The sequence below is a fragment of the Girardinichthys multiradiatus genome, chromosome 19 (genome assembly GCF_021462225.1).
Source record: "Girardinichthys multiradiatus isolate DD_20200921_A chromosome 19, DD_fGirMul_XY1, whole genome shotgun sequence".
Lineage (NCBI taxonomy): Eukaryota > Metazoa > Chordata > Actinopteri > Cyprinodontiformes > Goodeidae > Girardinichthys > Girardinichthys multiradiatus.
In genome coordinates this window covers 6,197,520-6,215,481 of record NC_061811.1, presented here as the reverse complement: position 1 = coordinate 6,215,481, position 17,962 = coordinate 6,197,520, and the positions used below count along the sequence as shown (strand labels likewise).

At 39.1% G+C, this 17,962-nt stretch overlaps 1 protein-coding gene and 1 long non-coding RNA gene across 2 annotated transcripts in view; one reads left to right on the top strand and one right to left on the bottom strand.

Moving 5' to 3' along the window:
* Positions 1-9,757, bottom strand: part of LOC124855911 (brain-enriched guanylate kinase-associated protein) — a 44,640-nt gene extending 34,883 nt beyond the window's left edge. Inside the window, exons 1-3 of the mRNA XM_047346061.1 lie at positions 9,519-9,757; positions 7,189-7,350; positions 3,288-3,354 (exon numbers count right to left, since the gene is read on the bottom strand). Of these exons, the coding sequence (XP_047202017.1) occupies positions 3,288-3,354; positions 7,189-7,350; positions 9,519-9,589 (300 nt within the window). The 5' untranslated portion in view covers positions 9,590-9,757. The remainder of the gene's footprint in view (positions 1-3,287; positions 3,355-7,188; positions 7,351-9,518) is intronic.
* LOC124855912 lies at positions 5,350-6,204 on the top strand. Its single transcript, XR_007035183.1, has 2 exons — positions 5,350-5,673; positions 5,746-6,204. It is a non-coding gene; the product is annotated as an uncharacterized LOC124855912 (long non-coding RNA).
* Positions 9,758-17,962: the final 8,205 nt, after the last annotated feature.

The following is a 17,962-nucleotide window of genomic DNA, read 5'->3' as shown; positions in this document are numbered from 1 at the left end:
CTTTTGCCTTCACTCTGCGGTCCAGCTCACCCCAAACCATCTCGATTGGGTTCAAGTCCGGTGACTGTGGAGGCCAGGTCATCTGGCGCAGCACCCCATCACTCTCCTTCTTGGTCAAATAGCCCTTACACAGCCTGGAGGTGTGTTTGGGGTCATTGTCCTGTTGAAAAAGAAATGATGGTCCAACTAAACCCAAACCGGATGGAATAGCATGGCGCTGCAAGATGCTGTCGTAGCCATGCTGGTTCAGTATGCCTTCAATTTTGTGTCACCAGCAAAGCACCCCCACACCATCACACCTCCTCCTCCATGCTTCAGTGGTTTCCTAGCAGCTATTTTACCATGAAGGCCTGATTCACACAGTCTCCTCTTAACAGTTGTTCTAGAGATGTGTCTGCTGCTAGAACTCTGTGTGGCATTGACCTGTTCTCTAATCTGAGCTGCTGTTAACCTGCGATTTCTGAGTCTGGTAACTCGGATGAACTTATCGTCCACAGCAGAGGTGACTCTTGGTCTTCCTTTCCTGGGGCGGTCCTCATGTGAGCCAGTTTCTTTGTAGCGCTTGATGGTTTTTGCGACGGCACTTGGGGACACTTTCAAAGTTTTCCCAATTGTTCAGACTGACTGACCTTCATTTCTTAAAGTAATGATGGCCACTCGTTTTTCTTTACTTAGTTGCTTTTTTCTTGCCATAATACAAATTCTAACAGTCTATTCAGTAGGACTATAAGCTGTGTACTATATCCACCTCCTGCACAACACAACTGATGGTCCCAACCCCATTTATAAGGCTTGAAATCCCACTTATTAAACCTGACAGGGCACACCTGTGACGTGAAAACCATTTCAGGTGACAACCTCTTGAAGCTCATCAACAGAATACCAAGAGTGTGCGGAGCAGTAATCAAAGCAAAAGGTGGCTACTTTGAAGAACCTAGAATATAAGACATATTTTCAGTTGTTTCACACTTTTTTGTTCAGTATATAATTCCACATGTGTTAATTCATAGTTTTGATGCCTTCAGTGTGAAGCTACAATATTCATAGTCATGAAAATAAAGAAAACTCTTTGAATGAGAAGGTGTGTCCAAACTTTTGGTCTGTACTGTATATTTAAACCAACTCCAATCTCAAAAATGTCATTGTGATTTATGCAGTGTAGTGCAATGTAATGCATTTTATGAGCCTTTAAACTGTCATCACTATTGTACTGAATAGAAGCTGATGGAGGAGAAGTTGTAACACACATAATCTTCCTGTGTGAAACACATCATGGGACCAGAACCTGTAAATCAATTCCAGTCATAACTGTGTGATAGAAAAGAAAGGCAATGTAAATATCAATGAACTAGTGTTCATCTAAACCACTGTAACCTGGCCTGTGGACTCGCCGTTCGCTTCAGCCTCAAGGATCAACTAATTCAAATTTATACAAAAATTAAACAAAGTTTTGTTTTTGTTTTTTCACTGCATGCAGGATATCAACTGCTTATAGTTAGTGTTTATTTCTGTTTATTAGTGTTTATTTTCAGATTTTCTTTTGCTTTAACAGAATCTCACCTCAAATATTCTGAGCTGTCCCTTTAATTCTGTAAAATGGTGTGGGTTGGCCATGAGGTCAAAGTTAACAACACAAATTGCTTTTAATAACCTAAATTTGCATGTTATAATCAAAACCCATGGCCCTCGACTGCATAACAGCCTCAAGTGTGAGGTTGTTAATCGCTGCTTGAAGCTTTATTGTACACTTCATCCACTCACTGGGCTTTAATTACATCTGTTTAATCGACACAAACAGCAAATCAGCCAATCACATGGCAGCACACATTAATGCATCAAGCTGTGATGAGGACGACTGAAATTTAAAGCACAACGAGGAAGAAAGGAGATTTAAGTGACTTTGAACATGCAGTGGATGCTGGTGCTAGACAGGCTGTTCTGAGGATTTCAGAAACTGATGATTCGCTGTGATTTTCACAAGCAACCATCTTTCCTGCTTTACAGGGAATGTTCTGAAAAAGAAAAGCCATCCAGTGAGCCGGTAGTTCTTTTGGTGAAAATGTCCAAAGATCAGAGGAGAACAGGCAGTCTGGTTCGGGATCATAGAAAGGCAACGGTAGCTAAAAAACAAAAACAAACCCTTTTTACAACTAAGGTATGTAGAATGCTATTTCTGAATGCAGAACACGTCAAGCATTGGGCTACAGCAGCAGAAGACCACCTCAAGAGCAGCTGTGTGATGCTATCATGTCAATACGGACCAAAATGTTTTATGGATGTTTCTAACATGAAGAAGTAAGGCAGTACTGAAGCCAAAAAGGGGTCCTGGTAGTCTAGTAAAGTGTACCCAGTGAGCAGTTTACAGTCACTGTGAACAATTGTTCTTCAGATAAAGATTTTATTTTTGAGCCTTGAATTATGGTAATTTTCAAACAAAATGTGGGGATATACCTGCAGCGGCACTAAACGTGTGAATACATTGTTTTGAAACATCAGAAAAGAATAGCTGCCAAGGCAACTGTTAACCTGGTAACAGCACAACTTCACATTTTTGATTAAGTAATTCCAGCCCAAACTGGAATAATTAAGATCCAAAGTAACAAACATGAGCTGCTCAGCTCTTTGTGTGTAGATATGTTAGATGGGTCTGCAACTATGTAGGTCTCCTTCATAAATCTTCTATCAGAGCCTTGATGTTCTTAGGATTCTTAACTTCTTCCTCGTATAAGTACAAACAAGCAACATGGTCATGAAATGTAACATTAAAGATGCTCAAAATCTTCCCACACAGTAATGAAAGCTGTGAGTGGAACAGTAGAACTTATGGTGTCGTCCCTTAAAAATGGCTTACTGTCAAGGTCCTTTTTAAGAAAAACACACACGTTGTTGGATTTCTGATGTAATAATGTTTGCAAAACGTTTAATCTCTATCTGAATAAGTACTCGTACTCTCGTACTAAAATCTAAAACAGATTACATACTTTAGGCACATTTTATCTAAATGTCTGATTTATGATGAACATGTCAGATATGAAATATAGAGAATAAAGGCTGAACACCACATAAGTCAATATTGCAAGGAAAGTACAATTATCATCTATGTTTGATCTAAAATGAAAAAAGAAGGCAAGAAATCTATTAAATAAATAATCTATAAACTTTGATTATACCATGATATTATGGCACACATGTTTTCCAAGATTAAAGGTAGGATTTAGGGATTTGTGTTATGAAACTTATGGTAAATTTAATAATGTGAGGCTAAAGTAAGGACCAGGTTTTCCTACCGTCCTGCACATCTTGTCCTCCAAGTCCTGGTTGATCCTCTGAAGAGCTGAGTAACCACTTTGGATCCTAAAAAGAACAGAGAGGAAATCTAGAAAGAAATATAAAAATACAAACTAAAACATCCACATGATCTATTATCTATTTTCTTACTGAAAAAGTTAACCAGCTTTATTTTAAGATTATATCAATATATATATTTTATAAAGGCAATTTTGTCTCATCATAACACAGGCTAACAACTTTCTTCTTTTCTGGTTAGCTGCTTTCTATGTTTTGGGCCAGAAAAATATTTAATCAGTTCTCAGCAACAAATTGGTGCCGCCAAGTCATTTAAAGTAGAAATCACTGGATATCTGTGGTGCTGTTTACTATGAAATTATATTGAAAGCAAATAAAAGTGTTTGATAAAAGCTACATTGTCTTGCAACAATCACTTTCCATTTGAAGAGGTGAAAATCTCTGCTAAAACTTTTCGAAAAGTGGTCATCTGCTCTTATCTTAAGTGTGCTTCCACTGATACAGAGAACAGCTAACTTTGAGCCTTCTTCCACACCTGAGAGTGTTGTAAGCATAACTAGGTAGGTATGGTGCGTTCACAGGTTGGAAAACACACTGGATTTTTAGTTTCCAGATGGCTCAACACCAATCAGAACCGGCATGAATTTGGTCTGCTCCAGGCATCAACACTTTTATTAATTTCATCCATACATCAATAAACATGTCCGAGCAATGATCAGCTGTAAGACAAACTGCTACGGGAGATCCTGTCTGCCCACAGCCATCGGCATCTACAAGAACGATTACAGCAACATTTAATTTTGCTTGGGAATTACTAAAATATTTGTAAACTGAACTGAAGTCAAGTAAAAAGACTCTTAATATGATGGATGAAATAAGTTTTTAGTTTCAGTTTTTTCTTTTTTTATGTTGTACCTTTTTATCTGCTTCCTGCTCCCCGGCTGTTTTACTCTGGATTGCTTTCATTATTCCTGGTAAACTTCCAGGGATCAATAGTTACAGTCGAACCATTTGTTTTCGCCTTTTTATTTAGCACACGTTAATATTTATTCCAAAGTATTAGAGTGTGTTTTATAAACTAGCGTTTATAGCTCCATTAACTGGACAGATCTGGAGAGTGTTGGCGCTGGAGACCATAAACACAAACAAGCCATAAATCCCAGGCCTGAAAGAGATGCGAGAAGCAAAATAAAGAGTATAATTGGACATAACTAACACCGGAAGAAAGGGGTTGGAAATGGAGGTGAAATAAAATCTGTCATCTTTAGAGGCAATGCTGAGAGAACCTTGTTTGAGCGTCCGTGCTTTGCCGCACTCCTTTAGAGGAAAGGGGACTGAGTTTGAAAGCTAATAAAAAATAAGGGGGTAAAAATCTTCTGAGCTTTTATCTGCATTCTCCCTAAGCCGACCTGTTACTGCAAAAGATGGGGAAGTTCATTGAAAGTTCATGTTTAATGTGTTTATTTCTACAATGGCTGCAGAAAACAAATTATGTCACTACCCTGTCAAAGAATGCTTATAATGTTGCTTCTCTGAAGTCATTGCCAAGCTGGTAAATTAAATCAAAGCTTAAACATTTACAACCTGGACTAAGAATTTAAATTAAACACGTAAACACATCGGTTGAAACCTGGATTCAAACCGTCTTTCTCAGGTTAATGCTTTCCCAATTAATTTGAGGTGCAGGGATTGTGCGTTATGTACTTCCCGCATATCCATGTACAGTGCACACAAACTCCAAAGACATGACCTAATTGAGCAGTGTTATGATTCTGGCCCGTCTGCCTGCTCTGCCCTCTCTCATGGAATCAACTAATCTGCTTCACCTGTTTGCTGCTGTGCAATCACCATCATGCCACACACCTGTGGAGCTGCAGTTATACACAGCCATCTGACAGGCAGATGGTGCCAGATTTTTGAAAACATTTGTGAATAGTTATCCAGCGTTCCTTCCTGACTGGTCTCGTTCTCTGACCTTGCCTCACGGATTTTGCCTGCCTGCTTGCCTCTTGTCTGACGGATTGGATTTCTGGATTTTGACTGTTTTCTGCCTCTGGTTTTATGGCTCTGCCTGCCCCTTGTCTGACGCCTCTAGCCCTGGAATTCGACCCTGTTTCTGTCCCTGGATTTACGCCTCAGCCTAACCACTGGTTTATTCAGCCTGAGCCTGCCTGGCTCTCAAGTCTGCCTGGGATTATTGTCAAAAGGACAATCACAGCTCTCTGTGTTCCTGTCACAGCTTCAGCTGATTCCTCGGAGGATTTGGATCAGTCAGCAATCCGACTTCAGTCTGTTGGACGCTTCCTCATTAACTTGTCTGGATCACATTCTCTTCTGGATTCTGTGCCTCATCCCCAGACTGAGAAGGTTAGTGGCTTTATCTAACTCTTTGCAAATCCTGGGTTTTATTCAGCCACTAACTAGTCTCTCTGTCCTCAGTGGTTCCTGGAAGCTGACTGCTGTTCTTCTGCTTTCTGATCCTGAGTTACTGAATAAACCTTTTAACTTATCACTTTGTGTTTGGCTGAATTTGGGTTCTGTCTCTGGTCGTGGTAAGCAGCTTCTTCTCCAGATCAATTAAACATTTTTTACCAGACCTTTTTGATCTAGCCAAAAAATTTTTTCTTGCAGGTGGTGTCCCTAAATTTCCTAAATTAAATTCTTTTATCACCTCAAGTTTTTGTGATCAAAGAATATTAACAGACTATCTGTCCGCATATGTCAAAGTTACTCCTATATGAATGACCCTGCTATTAATATTATTGATGTGGATACTGGTATTTATTCTGTGTAATGATGACCTATTTAAGTCCTTGTTTATGATAACAGCCCCAGCAAAAACAGAAGAAATGTGTAACTTTTAATGTGAATAATAAAGCTGATTCTTGATTATGCTAATTACCAGGTACCATACATTTTTCATTTAATTGTTCATTGAAGTGTTTATTTTAGTGCTATTTCACTTACTTCAAAGGTTAAGAATTAATGCTGCAGATTAGTTTACGAGACTGATTGGAGTGTTAAAATTTTTTGAATTTATCATGGCTTAATATTGCTACATCATAGTGTTACACTCCTTTCTGAGCTTTTACTGTCATTCTAATTTCACATATGTTAATGTGGTTAAAATAAAGGCTCAAGGGAAAAAAGTTTTGTCTCAAAACAAAAACTGAAACCAAAGTCATGCTGATAAACACACTGAATCCTCTATTTTCAACAAAAAAAAAATATTCCAATGGTATTTATTGCCAAAAAAACCAAAAAGTAGGACTGAGTCAAGAACCTAGAAGGCCACATAGGTGTATGACTAATTACAGTGAAATGACTTTCTCTACATGTATGACTGCCATTTTATTCCTGTCTATTGGATCCCAACATCAACACACATTCTGTTCAATGAGGTAGCGATCAGGTGATCTCCTTAAACCAACAGCAACATGAAGGACTGCATGAAAGCAACTAAGATGCATGAAAGCTATATTAATTTCTGAACTTTTATAGGGTAAAACATTAGCATTGTTATTTAAATATGAATTTTTTAGACCTGCAAAAAAAGCATTTTAACTGTCATGTTCTGCACATGAAATGTTATTTAAAATTAGGGGAAATGTTTGAAGTTTATAAAATAAAAATGCAGATTTTACTCAAATGCATAATTATAGTGAAATCAGAGAAACAAAAATATTTTGCAACAATATTCAAATGTTAATCAGCTGTGAGCCACTGTCATCAAAATTAACAGCAACAGTAGTAATAAAACTGTAAAATAGAAGGATTTCAGGGTTGAATCTAATTATTGAAATAAATTTACTTCTGGGATGTGGGCCTGTCACGCTGGTAACAGGATAATAAAAAAGAAGCATGTTTGTGTTCCCAACATACCTGCGCAGCTTCTCTGTGAATTTCTCCAGTTCCTCCTGAGCCCGCCGCAGCTCAGTCTCCAGGTACTGCCGAGTGGAGTCGAACTCTGTTTCTACCATCTCTAGTTTGTGGGTGGTGTAGGACAGGCGCTTACGGAGCTCATCCTTGTGGTCGTGGAAGGAGCTGAACAGATGTTAGAGGGTTTAGAGAACAAGATTAAAGTGGACAAGGCCATTGTCACAGCAGTGAGAAAATGGGAACAGACAAGCAGAGAAGGCAGAGTGAAAAGGAAAGTGTTCATGTCTGCAGGGAATGAAGTACAGGTGAAGAGTAACTCAGTTTGGATGGAGACCGGTCCCAGCCAGAGGAGATGGATGAAGAATACTAAAAATGTTCCATTTAGAGGGAGGGAGCATGGCCAGGACAAACATCTCCCAATCTCCCATTGGTGTAGCGGTGAATTTCATTACACATATACTTAATCCAATCTCAGAATGAAGAGAACCGGATTTTTGCCACAGACACAGACCACTGGTGATTCATAGAGAAAGGTCTAAATGTAGAACAGAGCTTGTTGTGTTTGTAATTTTTGCTTGATGGTAAAATAGACAGAAAAAAGAAAAGGTTCAGACAGAAAGGTTGTCAGAGTAGCATCATGTTAACATCAGCATATCAGATTTTAAGGAGTCTGGATTTCAGATTTCCAAATTAAGATTAAGGACACTCTGACAGACGGCTCAGTGCTCCATAACTTTTAACTTTTAGCTGGACTGATGGATGCTTTGCTCACAACTCATCTCACAATGTCTTAGCAAAGCCGAACAAGAGGCACGGTGAGGTCCACCTGTTAGCTTAACCAGACTTTCCATCTGGTGTTAAACTAATGCTGCTCTGATGGTCACAGTGCTGGACCCTTTCATAAAGTCTTTAAGCTCTGCAACATCTTCGGTGCCTTGCATAAGTATTTACACCCCTTGATGTTTTTCACAGTTTTACACAACCACAAACCTCAATGTATCTACTGGAGTTTTATGTGATACCCCCAACACAAAGTGGCACATTATGGTGAAGAGGGAGGAAAAAGATAATTTGATTATAAATAAAAATGAGCATTTGTATTAGACCTCCTTTAATCTGATAACCCTAAAGAGTTGCCTTTTAGAAGTCACCTAAACAGAGTCCAGCTGTCTGTAGTTGACTCTCAGTAGAAATCCAGCTGTCAGTGAAGGCCTCAGAGGTTCTTAGAGAACATTTTGACAACTACAACCTACCAAGACATGGCCGTTCACCTAAACTGACAGGCCAAGCAAGGAAAGCATTAATTGGAGAAGCAGACAGGAGATCCATGGTAACTCTGTGTTGCAGAGTTGCAGAGATCCATAGTTCAGGTAGGGTAATCTGTTGACAGGACAACTATAAATCATTTACTCAAAAAATATGGCCTTTATGCAGAAGTGGCCAGTCATTGTTGAAAGAAAGTCAAAAGAAGTACTGTTGCAGTTTGTCCAAAGCCATGTAGGAGACACAGCAAGCATGTGGAATAACGTGCTCAGATGAGACTAAAACTGAACGTTTTAGCCTACATGCAAAATGCTATGAGTGACACATCACAGTGAACACATTATTACCACCGAGATGTATGGTAGTGGCAGCATCATGCAGTGGGTATCCTCTTCTTCAGAAAGCTAGTCAGAGTTGATACGATGATAAATGGAGCCAAATATAGAACAATTCTGTAAGAGGCAAAATGCTTAATAGGTGTGGGTTCACCTTCCAGCTTGACAACAATCCTAAACATACAACCAGAGCTACAATGTTCAGATCAAAGCAGATTCAAACCCCAAAAGACTTGCAGCTGAAACTGCAGAATTAGTTTAGGTTAAATGATATACATGCTATATTATTTAGTTGTAAGACCGCATACCTTTCTCCACTACATCACAGTTATCCACTACTTTGTGTTGGTCTATCTATGAAATCTCATCAAGATACCAAGGAGTTTGTGGTTCTCATGTGACAAAATGTTACAGAATTTAGGGATTATGAATACTTTCACAAGGCACTGTATCTGGATGCTGTGAAGTGGCTTTATGACCATGACTTTGTTAGATTCTTCACTTTCTAAATATGACAAAGCACCATAATCAGATGAACAGTTTGGTGGTTTGTTTAACTGGATGCAGATGGCAGATGATAGAAACAAAGATATGCAGATGAACGATGACAATGAATAGACGTGTCTCTTAATGTTTATGACCTGTCAAGGACAATTAAAACCAAATAAATGGGGTTAATCTGTGATGAGAATGATGTTTAAAGTTTAAAAGGCTCTCCACACTGACTTTTCTTACCTGCGTTTTGGATGTTTGCATCCATTTCTCTGGCTTTTCAGGGCTGTTTTGCCAATATATATCTTTTTCATAGTTTTCCCACTGCCACAGCTTGCATGTGTGTGCGGCTGTTACTTCTGCTGCTGCTGTTGTTGTGGCTCGACTGAATGTTGAACCAATGTTTGAATTCTAACCACAAACCAACAGTCAAAGCCTTAAGTCTTGCCTGGGGAGGCAGATAGTTGTTGGGCTATCTGTGGTGACCCTGGCAAGAGAGCAGAGAAAAACAGCTTTGAAGTCCCACAGATTTCGCTGCACAATTTATTTTTTGCAGAGAAAAAACTGATTTTATCTGCATTCAGAACATGACTCTGGTGAGCATGACGGATTAGAGGTGGAGGATCAATTTCATAAATTCAGCAACCAAACAAAAACAGATGAGTTACAATGACTGAGGTTGAACTCTGCACTTTCTATGAAGGAAAATGATAGAAAGATTTCATCTATTTTTGCATGGCTATTATAGCCATGGAAACTTTTGTCTAAAGATACCGAAATAAAACCAACCCAGTTTGCACAAAGAAATGTAGAACACTATAAAATGAAATATTATATTTTTGTCTTCTTATAGCCACCTTTAAAATGAATTGTTGAAGGTTTTGTCTTGCTGTGGAGAAAATTAATGCAGCAGCCACAAACCGCTTTACCCTGTGGAATACAGAGTTATTGACCAGCTACCCACTGAGGTTATTTCTCAATAAATCAGTGTTATGATTAATGCATATGGGTTTCTGCTTCCTCTGTTGTGCCAGGGCTTGAACTTGGATCTCCAGTGTCGTGGGAACCTAATAACCTGTCACTTGCGAATATTAGGTGCACATCTCTCTTCATTAAATCAGATTTGTTCAGACCTGTTGCTATCAGTGCAAACATGCATCTGTGAGCAGTGCAATGTGAGAAAATGAAGAAAAGATTTCCTCCAAATGGAAAACATCCATTTTAGTTAAGTGGATTGCTTGCAGCTCTCTTTCCCAGCAGCTGTTAACACTGATGCAGAAGACAAACTCACAGGAGCTACACCCAATATAAAAGAGCACATTTCTTCATCATTAAACAAAATTTGAATGCATTTAAAACCCACAAGAACATCTGAAAGCTAAACAGCTAAACTACAGAATAATGTAACCTAACATAAACCTCTTTCTTGTCATGCCTTTAGCCATTAATGTTTTTTTTTTGGCCTTTGTCTCTTAAACCTATAGCAAATCTTCCATTTTAAGCAATTTTAGAGACATTTTATCTAACTAAATTCAAAGTCAATATGTTGTGCTGCCAGAGTCTGAGCAGTAGCTTACAACTGATTACCTGGGGCTTCAACCTAAATCTCCCATGCTGTAAGAACTTAATAACCTGTCACCTGCAATTATGAACTGCACATCTTTCTTTATTAGGTCAGGTCAGTTGAGACTTACCGGTATCAGTGCAAACATGCACACAGTGCAATGTGATAAAATGTCTAAAAGAACAATAACCCTGCTCTTTCAAATGGATGAAATCCATTTTAGTTAAGAGGATTGCATGCTGCTCTGCTCTACAATGGGTGTGGAAACTGATGCTCAAGACAAACTCAGATTAGCTTCTCTAATCCTAAAGGCAATATCTTCTGTAATTTATCAAAGTTTGATTAACTAAAAACAGAATATCTGAAAGCTGTAGAGTGAAGATAGTTAAAGGTAATCTGACCAGAGTATCTCTTTATTTTCATGGCTCTAGCTGGATTTCAGTTTGATTGGGCCTCCTTGTCTCAGACCTATAAGTTTAGATATATTCTTGTTTTAAATAATTTAAAGTTGTGTAAAGAGTGGTGACATAATCCACTCCATTTTTTTTTTCTCAAAATTTTTTTTTTATTATGTAAGAGACATAAACTCATTTCATTTTATATTATTATTATTTTCTGAAGATTTTATATTGCACCCTACTTTAACTGATTCAGATCTAAGTTTCAGCCTTAAGGAAATAGACTTGTTATGATCCCTGATTGAACTAAGATACCTGAGCAACGTCCTGCTGATAGATTTTGTTTCTTGGAGTCACATAACTTCCTTTTCTTGCAGTGAACCACAACTAGATTATAAAAAAATACTTTAAAGTATATGTTGTCAAGGCTGATACGACTTTATGAATGAAACGTCCCATGTCAGAAGTATGAAAACGTTGAAAGGCAAAAGTCCAACTTTGAATCATCAGTTTACAACTGAAGTCTTAATTGTACTCTATGTATAAACAGAGGTGTGATGAGATCATGCCATATTAAAACAACACATTTCTGGTGGATGTAATGTTGTTCTCGTCCAGCACTATTCAGTTGTTGTCAGCACATGACTCTGTGAGGTGAAATAACACTAAGATGATATTATGAGTCCCAGATTGTGAAGGTAATAACTTTGGACCTGAGGCGGGGTTGTATCTATGATTAAGACTAATTATTTGGAGTAAGAAAAGGTGTAAGTTCCTGCTTTGCCACTTATGGGGTAGTCCATTGTAATAAAACAGTGATAATACGGGGATGGCTAAGCTTTAGCTGCAAATGATGTTCCTTTCAACACTTTACTAAAGTGCTATTTCAATGTTTTTAATTAAATGAAAACTGAACAGAGATTCCTTAAAATAAAGCTGGAAGAGAGGACTTTCAATGCTTTTTGGCACTAGGAACAAAAGCATCAAACTAGGTACACAACAGAGGTTGGTATTTTTTAAACTGTTACTCTATTTTTATAAATCTTTGTTTTTCCTCAAAAATATTCCTAAAATCTCTTCTTATGAGCCAGTAGCGCTTATTGCCTTGTTTTGGCAGCTGGATGTATCATTACACATGTAGTTTATTAGAGTTGTTTTGCATTTAGATATTTACACAGAAATTCTAACATCTCATTCAACATATTTGAATAAAACATGCATGTATAAATCCGTCACCCTTATGATTAGAAATCACTCCAGAGAAGTCATTATTCCACTTTCTCAACCAGCCGAAAAGCTTGTTGTTTCCCTATACCTACCAGTGCCCTCTGGATGAGCTTTATGGGATGTAGACACAGCTTCAGCAGACATATGGTGACATTTACATCCTTTAGACCTTTCTCTCATTAAGCAAGATGCCGCTCTCCAAATGCTAAGGTTTCGACAGAGACCTTCACAATGCATCAATGATCTCACAAGACTCTCTCCAACGTTTTATCCAATCCAATCTAGTTTTATTTGTGAAGCACTTTAAATTATCACAAGGACCAAAGTGATGTACAAAAAACAAACAAAAAAACAACAACTCAAAGACTAAAGTCAACATCTCACGTGGTGTCAAATGCCAAGGTAAAGAGATGAGTTTTAAGAAGCGATTTAAAAACAGAGAAAGATGTAGCCTGTCTTATATGAAAGGGTTGGTCATTCCACATTTTAGGAGCTGCTACAGCAAAAGCGTGATCCCCCTAAATTTACGTTTAGTTTTTTACCACATTTTATGGTTGTGCTTATTTTTTAATGTATAAGTGGTCTTCTTAAGGAGTCATGACTGCAAAACAGACCCAGGAATTGTCAGGAGCTTGTTTTATCAGAGCAGACAGGGTAGCAGTTCAACAATAGCCTGTAATAAATGTTGTTTTTTTTTGCCATTTCTAATGCCAAGACTACTCTTACTGTTTTTAATTGCCTCTCAGCATTGGCTTAAGAAACAATGTCTGTGTCTGGGAGCATGGTTAGTATGGCGGCCGTAGTTGTTTCCTTATCTACTATTTGCAGGAGAAGAGCACAAAAAAGGACAGGAAACGTTCCTGAATTTTTGCGTCCTTACATACAGACAATTACTCCTGTCCTGCTGAGTACAGCGAGTAATTTACCTAAACTGAAACAAATGGTGAATTGCAGTGCTTGAGGTGTTGTTTTGGCAATTGGAACACATTTTGGTTCCTCAGAGAACCTTGTGACAGAAGTCATAAAAACCACAAAAGAACAAAAGAAATCAATCACTATTCCCTTTCGTCAGTACTCCTTCCAGGCTTTGAGACATTTGTAGTGTAGATGAAAGTACGAGTAAACCCATTTATCTGAAATACCTTCCAACTTGTCACAGTTATTAGACAACGTACCCTTCAGGGACTACACCAAATGGCTTTAAGGCAGCAAAATATAACCAAGTTAAAATAATAATAAAAAAAACTCCATCCTGTGCTTCTGGCCTTGTTTTACAAGAATGTCCTCACCTGCAGCTTCACTCTGAGAGCAGACTTGATGCTAATACATAAAGGTCTCTAACAGCCAACATCTATCTTCCATTTACAAGGGGGAAGACCTTAGTATGTTGATCTACTAGTAATGAGCCACAGTAGGGGAGCTACAGACTGCCACATTCACTGTTCACAAAGGCCAAATAATGGCATTAAACTTTAATGGCCACAGTGCATCTCCTCTGAACTCTGCTATTAAGACAGCAGCACACATAAATCAGCATCTGTTGTAAATACTTAAGCATCTTGTTACTGCAAGAAGAATAACTGTAGCTGCTTTTGTTGGTTCGCACCCATTTAATTTGGTTGTAATTAAAAAAACTTTTTTTATCTACCTAATTATCGTTAGCCTCACAGCATAACTGCCTAAGCCATGTTTTGGCTTACTGTTACAATATTAATAAAAAAAACATAATGAGCTTGCAGAAAAATGTTTCTTTTCTTGTTTTCTGAAAACGTTCAAATATGACTTAGGCAGTTATGACGCTAACGACATGCTACTTTTCATGATGCTTTGATAATGAAAAGGTAATTATAAGACGATACTTTGCAATGACCAAGTCATCAAAGTGGCAAAAATAGTGACTACATAAGTGTGAAGGAACGTTTATCTCAGGTGATGAATATTGTTTGCGGTTTACATTACTATTATTATCAAAACAATAATACTTACATAATTAATGCATAGTTTTTGCCATGTTATTCACAAGTTAATAATGCTATTTTGAGATGCATCAAGATTTCAGTCGACTTACAGCATGTTGAATGACCAGCTAATCAGAAAATTATTTTTCTTTAGCTTTTTCTGACAAGTGAATGCATTTATGTAAATACAACACTCCTCTGGTGAAGTTGTTCTGAAATGAAGAAGCCGTAAAGTTTTTTTTTTCTTTCTTTATTTCTTTATTTATTTTTTTATTTTTACCGTGTCCGGTCCGGCAGAGTAGCTCAGAATAGTTGTCTGGGTGCCAATAAATTGCCCAACAGATTTACTTTCACAAGCAGATCATTACAGCTAATGCTTTAAAGCTCTGCTTGATATTTATAAAATAAACTTTATTATAAACTTCTTAGGGAATATTTAAATTGTTACGGACACGGAGACTGAAATGAAAAGGAAAAAAGAAGCTCAAAAAAGAGAGAGATGGGGGAAAAGGGATAAAGGGAAGAAAAGGAGGAAAGAGTGGAGGAGAGAAAGAAGGATGAAGAGAATACAAGATTACACCCTGCTTGCTTATACACCTGCAGCTGTTTTTTTTTTTTTTTTAACAAAATAGTACACAGTAATTCTGAATGTAAAATGTACTTAGAGGTGCAGCCCAATATAGAACATCTGTGTATCTGTCAACACCTGAAGCTCAACACCTGTGAGTATGAGTGTGGATGCGCTTTTGTATACAAGGTTTCTCCATAAAAATATGCAATAGCGAGTGTGAGGACCCACAGGCCTGCCCCATGGTCCCTGGACAGACACTGAGGAGATCCGAACCACAGACATCTAAAGGCCCCCCAAAGCACAGGAACCCCAGGTGAACCACCGCCGGGATTACCGCAACCCCCCCAGAGAAGAGCAGTGGAGAGTCCCAGGGGAACCACCCAGCAGCGACAGTGCAGAAGCCCCAGAGAGCCGCAGCGACGAGCCCACAGGCCCCGCCGGCAGCCGTCCACGCCCGAGCAGATCCAGCCATGGACCCAGAGGCCCAAGACCCCGGGACACACCACCTCCCAAGCAGAGGCCCGACAGAGCCCAGGGGGCCAGGCCCCGGCAAGCAGCCACCGGGAGTGAGCCAGCACACACCAAAGCACCCGGCCCCGGACACCGAGAACCACAAGTACACCAGCGGGCAGAGACTCCACACACAGTCACTATCACCCACTCCCACCCTCATGCATACACATAAAATCACTCACACCCAACGTAAGGATAAACAACATTGGACATCATACACTCACTCACATTCCCCATGCATACTCTATACTCCCAGGTCCAGGCGCCGGTACCCCCTAGGGGCAACCAGCCCCCGGACCCAGGAGGTGGTCCCCTTCCCTCCTGGGGCAGAGACTGACAGACAGCGCCGGTACTGCCCAGACCCGGGTGACCCCGGCCCGGCTCCCGCAACCCCCCCCCCGCCCCCCCGCCCCGAACCCAGTCCCCAACAACCCCCATCCACCTCTGGAGAGGGGGCTATGTGCAAAAGAGGGGTCCACATGGCCCAAGGCAACCCGCCAACCGGAGCCGCCCCAGGACGGAGCAGTCCCGACCCCCCAACGAGCTCCGATCCCAACCCCATGAGTCTCTCACCCCCAGTGAACCCCAACAAGAACCTCCCCACAGGGCCACCCCCAAGAAGGACACCGATATCGAAAAGAAGCCGTAAAGTTAACTATGTTCCGTGTCACTGAGGTGTCTGAAATAACGTTACAGAGAAGATGGGGATGTAAGGAAGAAGTTTTATCTGAAAACATTTCATGCCATGTTAGACTTCTTCGAGCTGAGCGACAGCAAAACTTTTAGCTGATACCAGAAAGCCACAGGGAGTACAGCAAGGTTGCTATGTTTTATCATTTTTGAACTTCCAACTTCTGTATCATGGAATTTAAAAAAATGTTGATACTATTTTTGGGAATCTCAAGTTAAAAATACACTTAGGGACGGTGATCTTTGTGATAAATAGTTATCTATGCTAAATATGCAGTTACCGAACACCGTATTGTTCTGATTTTAAACATTATTTCTGGGGTAACATTTTCATAGATCTCCAAATTTTACCAAACAGGTTTAAATGTTGACTCTGTTCACACAGTAAAGGTTTTTTTCTGTACTGACAGTATGCCTTGGTATGTATACTATGTAATCTAGAAGTTTCTTTTATATATATGTGAGATAAAGTTTGCCTTTATTTATTTCCTTTTGTGCTTACTGAAAAAAGTGTTTTTTCTTGTTTTCTGAAATCATCCATTGCTGCTATGAGGATAATGATATGCAAATTAATGGCAATATTTTTTTGCTTGTACATGTGTAGAAGTGTTATTAATGGGAACTCTCTTTCTACATGTTGTCCAATGGCAATGGTACAATTCTCTTGTTGCCACAGGTATGCTAACAATAAACAAGACTCTGTTTATACAGTATCCTATGGCCAAGACAGAGGTTTTTGTCATTACTCCACATGCTCATGCAGGGATGTATGAATCAGAGGCAAAGCAGGGTTCCAATTCTTGCCTTAGAACCCTTCAGCATTTGGACTCGGGACTCTTGGGATGGAACTGATTGGTAAACTGGCTCTTCCTCCTGAGCTAAAGCTGCTCCACTGTGGTTCAGGCTTCACATGAGGGGATACAAATCGTGTCTTACATCTGATGCAAGACTCCAAAAACAAGCTTGTTTCCTGTGCATTCTACCCACAAGCAGTCAGAAAAACACCACTGTGGATTAAGTCACTAGAGCAATGATGCTGATTAGTCAACCAGATTTGCTGCCTAACGGCAACTACTGCAACTGATGTGCAATATCAACACTGTACTCTTTTAAAAAAAGGAAGATGATCCAAAACCTTAGCTTAACTAAGCAAAGAAAATCTCATACATATTAAAACTTTGCAGCATAATCAAGAATATTATTGTGTTTTGGAATCATAAAACCTTAAAATCGTAAAAGTAACAAATAAATTACTGTCAACCTACATTGTTTTTAAAGTAATAAATAATTTGGGTCACAGCCTCAAATCCAGATATGCTCCTATATAGATGATAGCTTAGTGACTGTAACGACTGTCTGCAAGCCTCCCCCTGTCTATGTCTTTAAACGCTTAAGAGCTAGTTTTCTTGAGATAAACAGCTTTTTCAGTGTGATTATGACAAAAGGATCTGTGGACACTTACTGGCACCACAGAAAAAGGATGCACTTTTTTGGTGATCACTTTTGCTAGAACGCTCATCTATGCAGGAAACATGGGTAAAGAGCACACCCACAAAAACAGTGTCTCTTTTGGAAACACTTTTTGCCCCAGGATTATGAAATAACTGTGACCTCAGATTTCAGGGAAGGAACAACTCAAGCCTGAAAGAAGATAAAAATAAAAAAAACATTTAACACTGGTAAACATAGTGCCAGTAAAGTTGGCAGCTAAACCATAAAGGTGAACAAAGTTGTAAGCTTAAAGTTTCTTAGCCAAGAAATTTTTT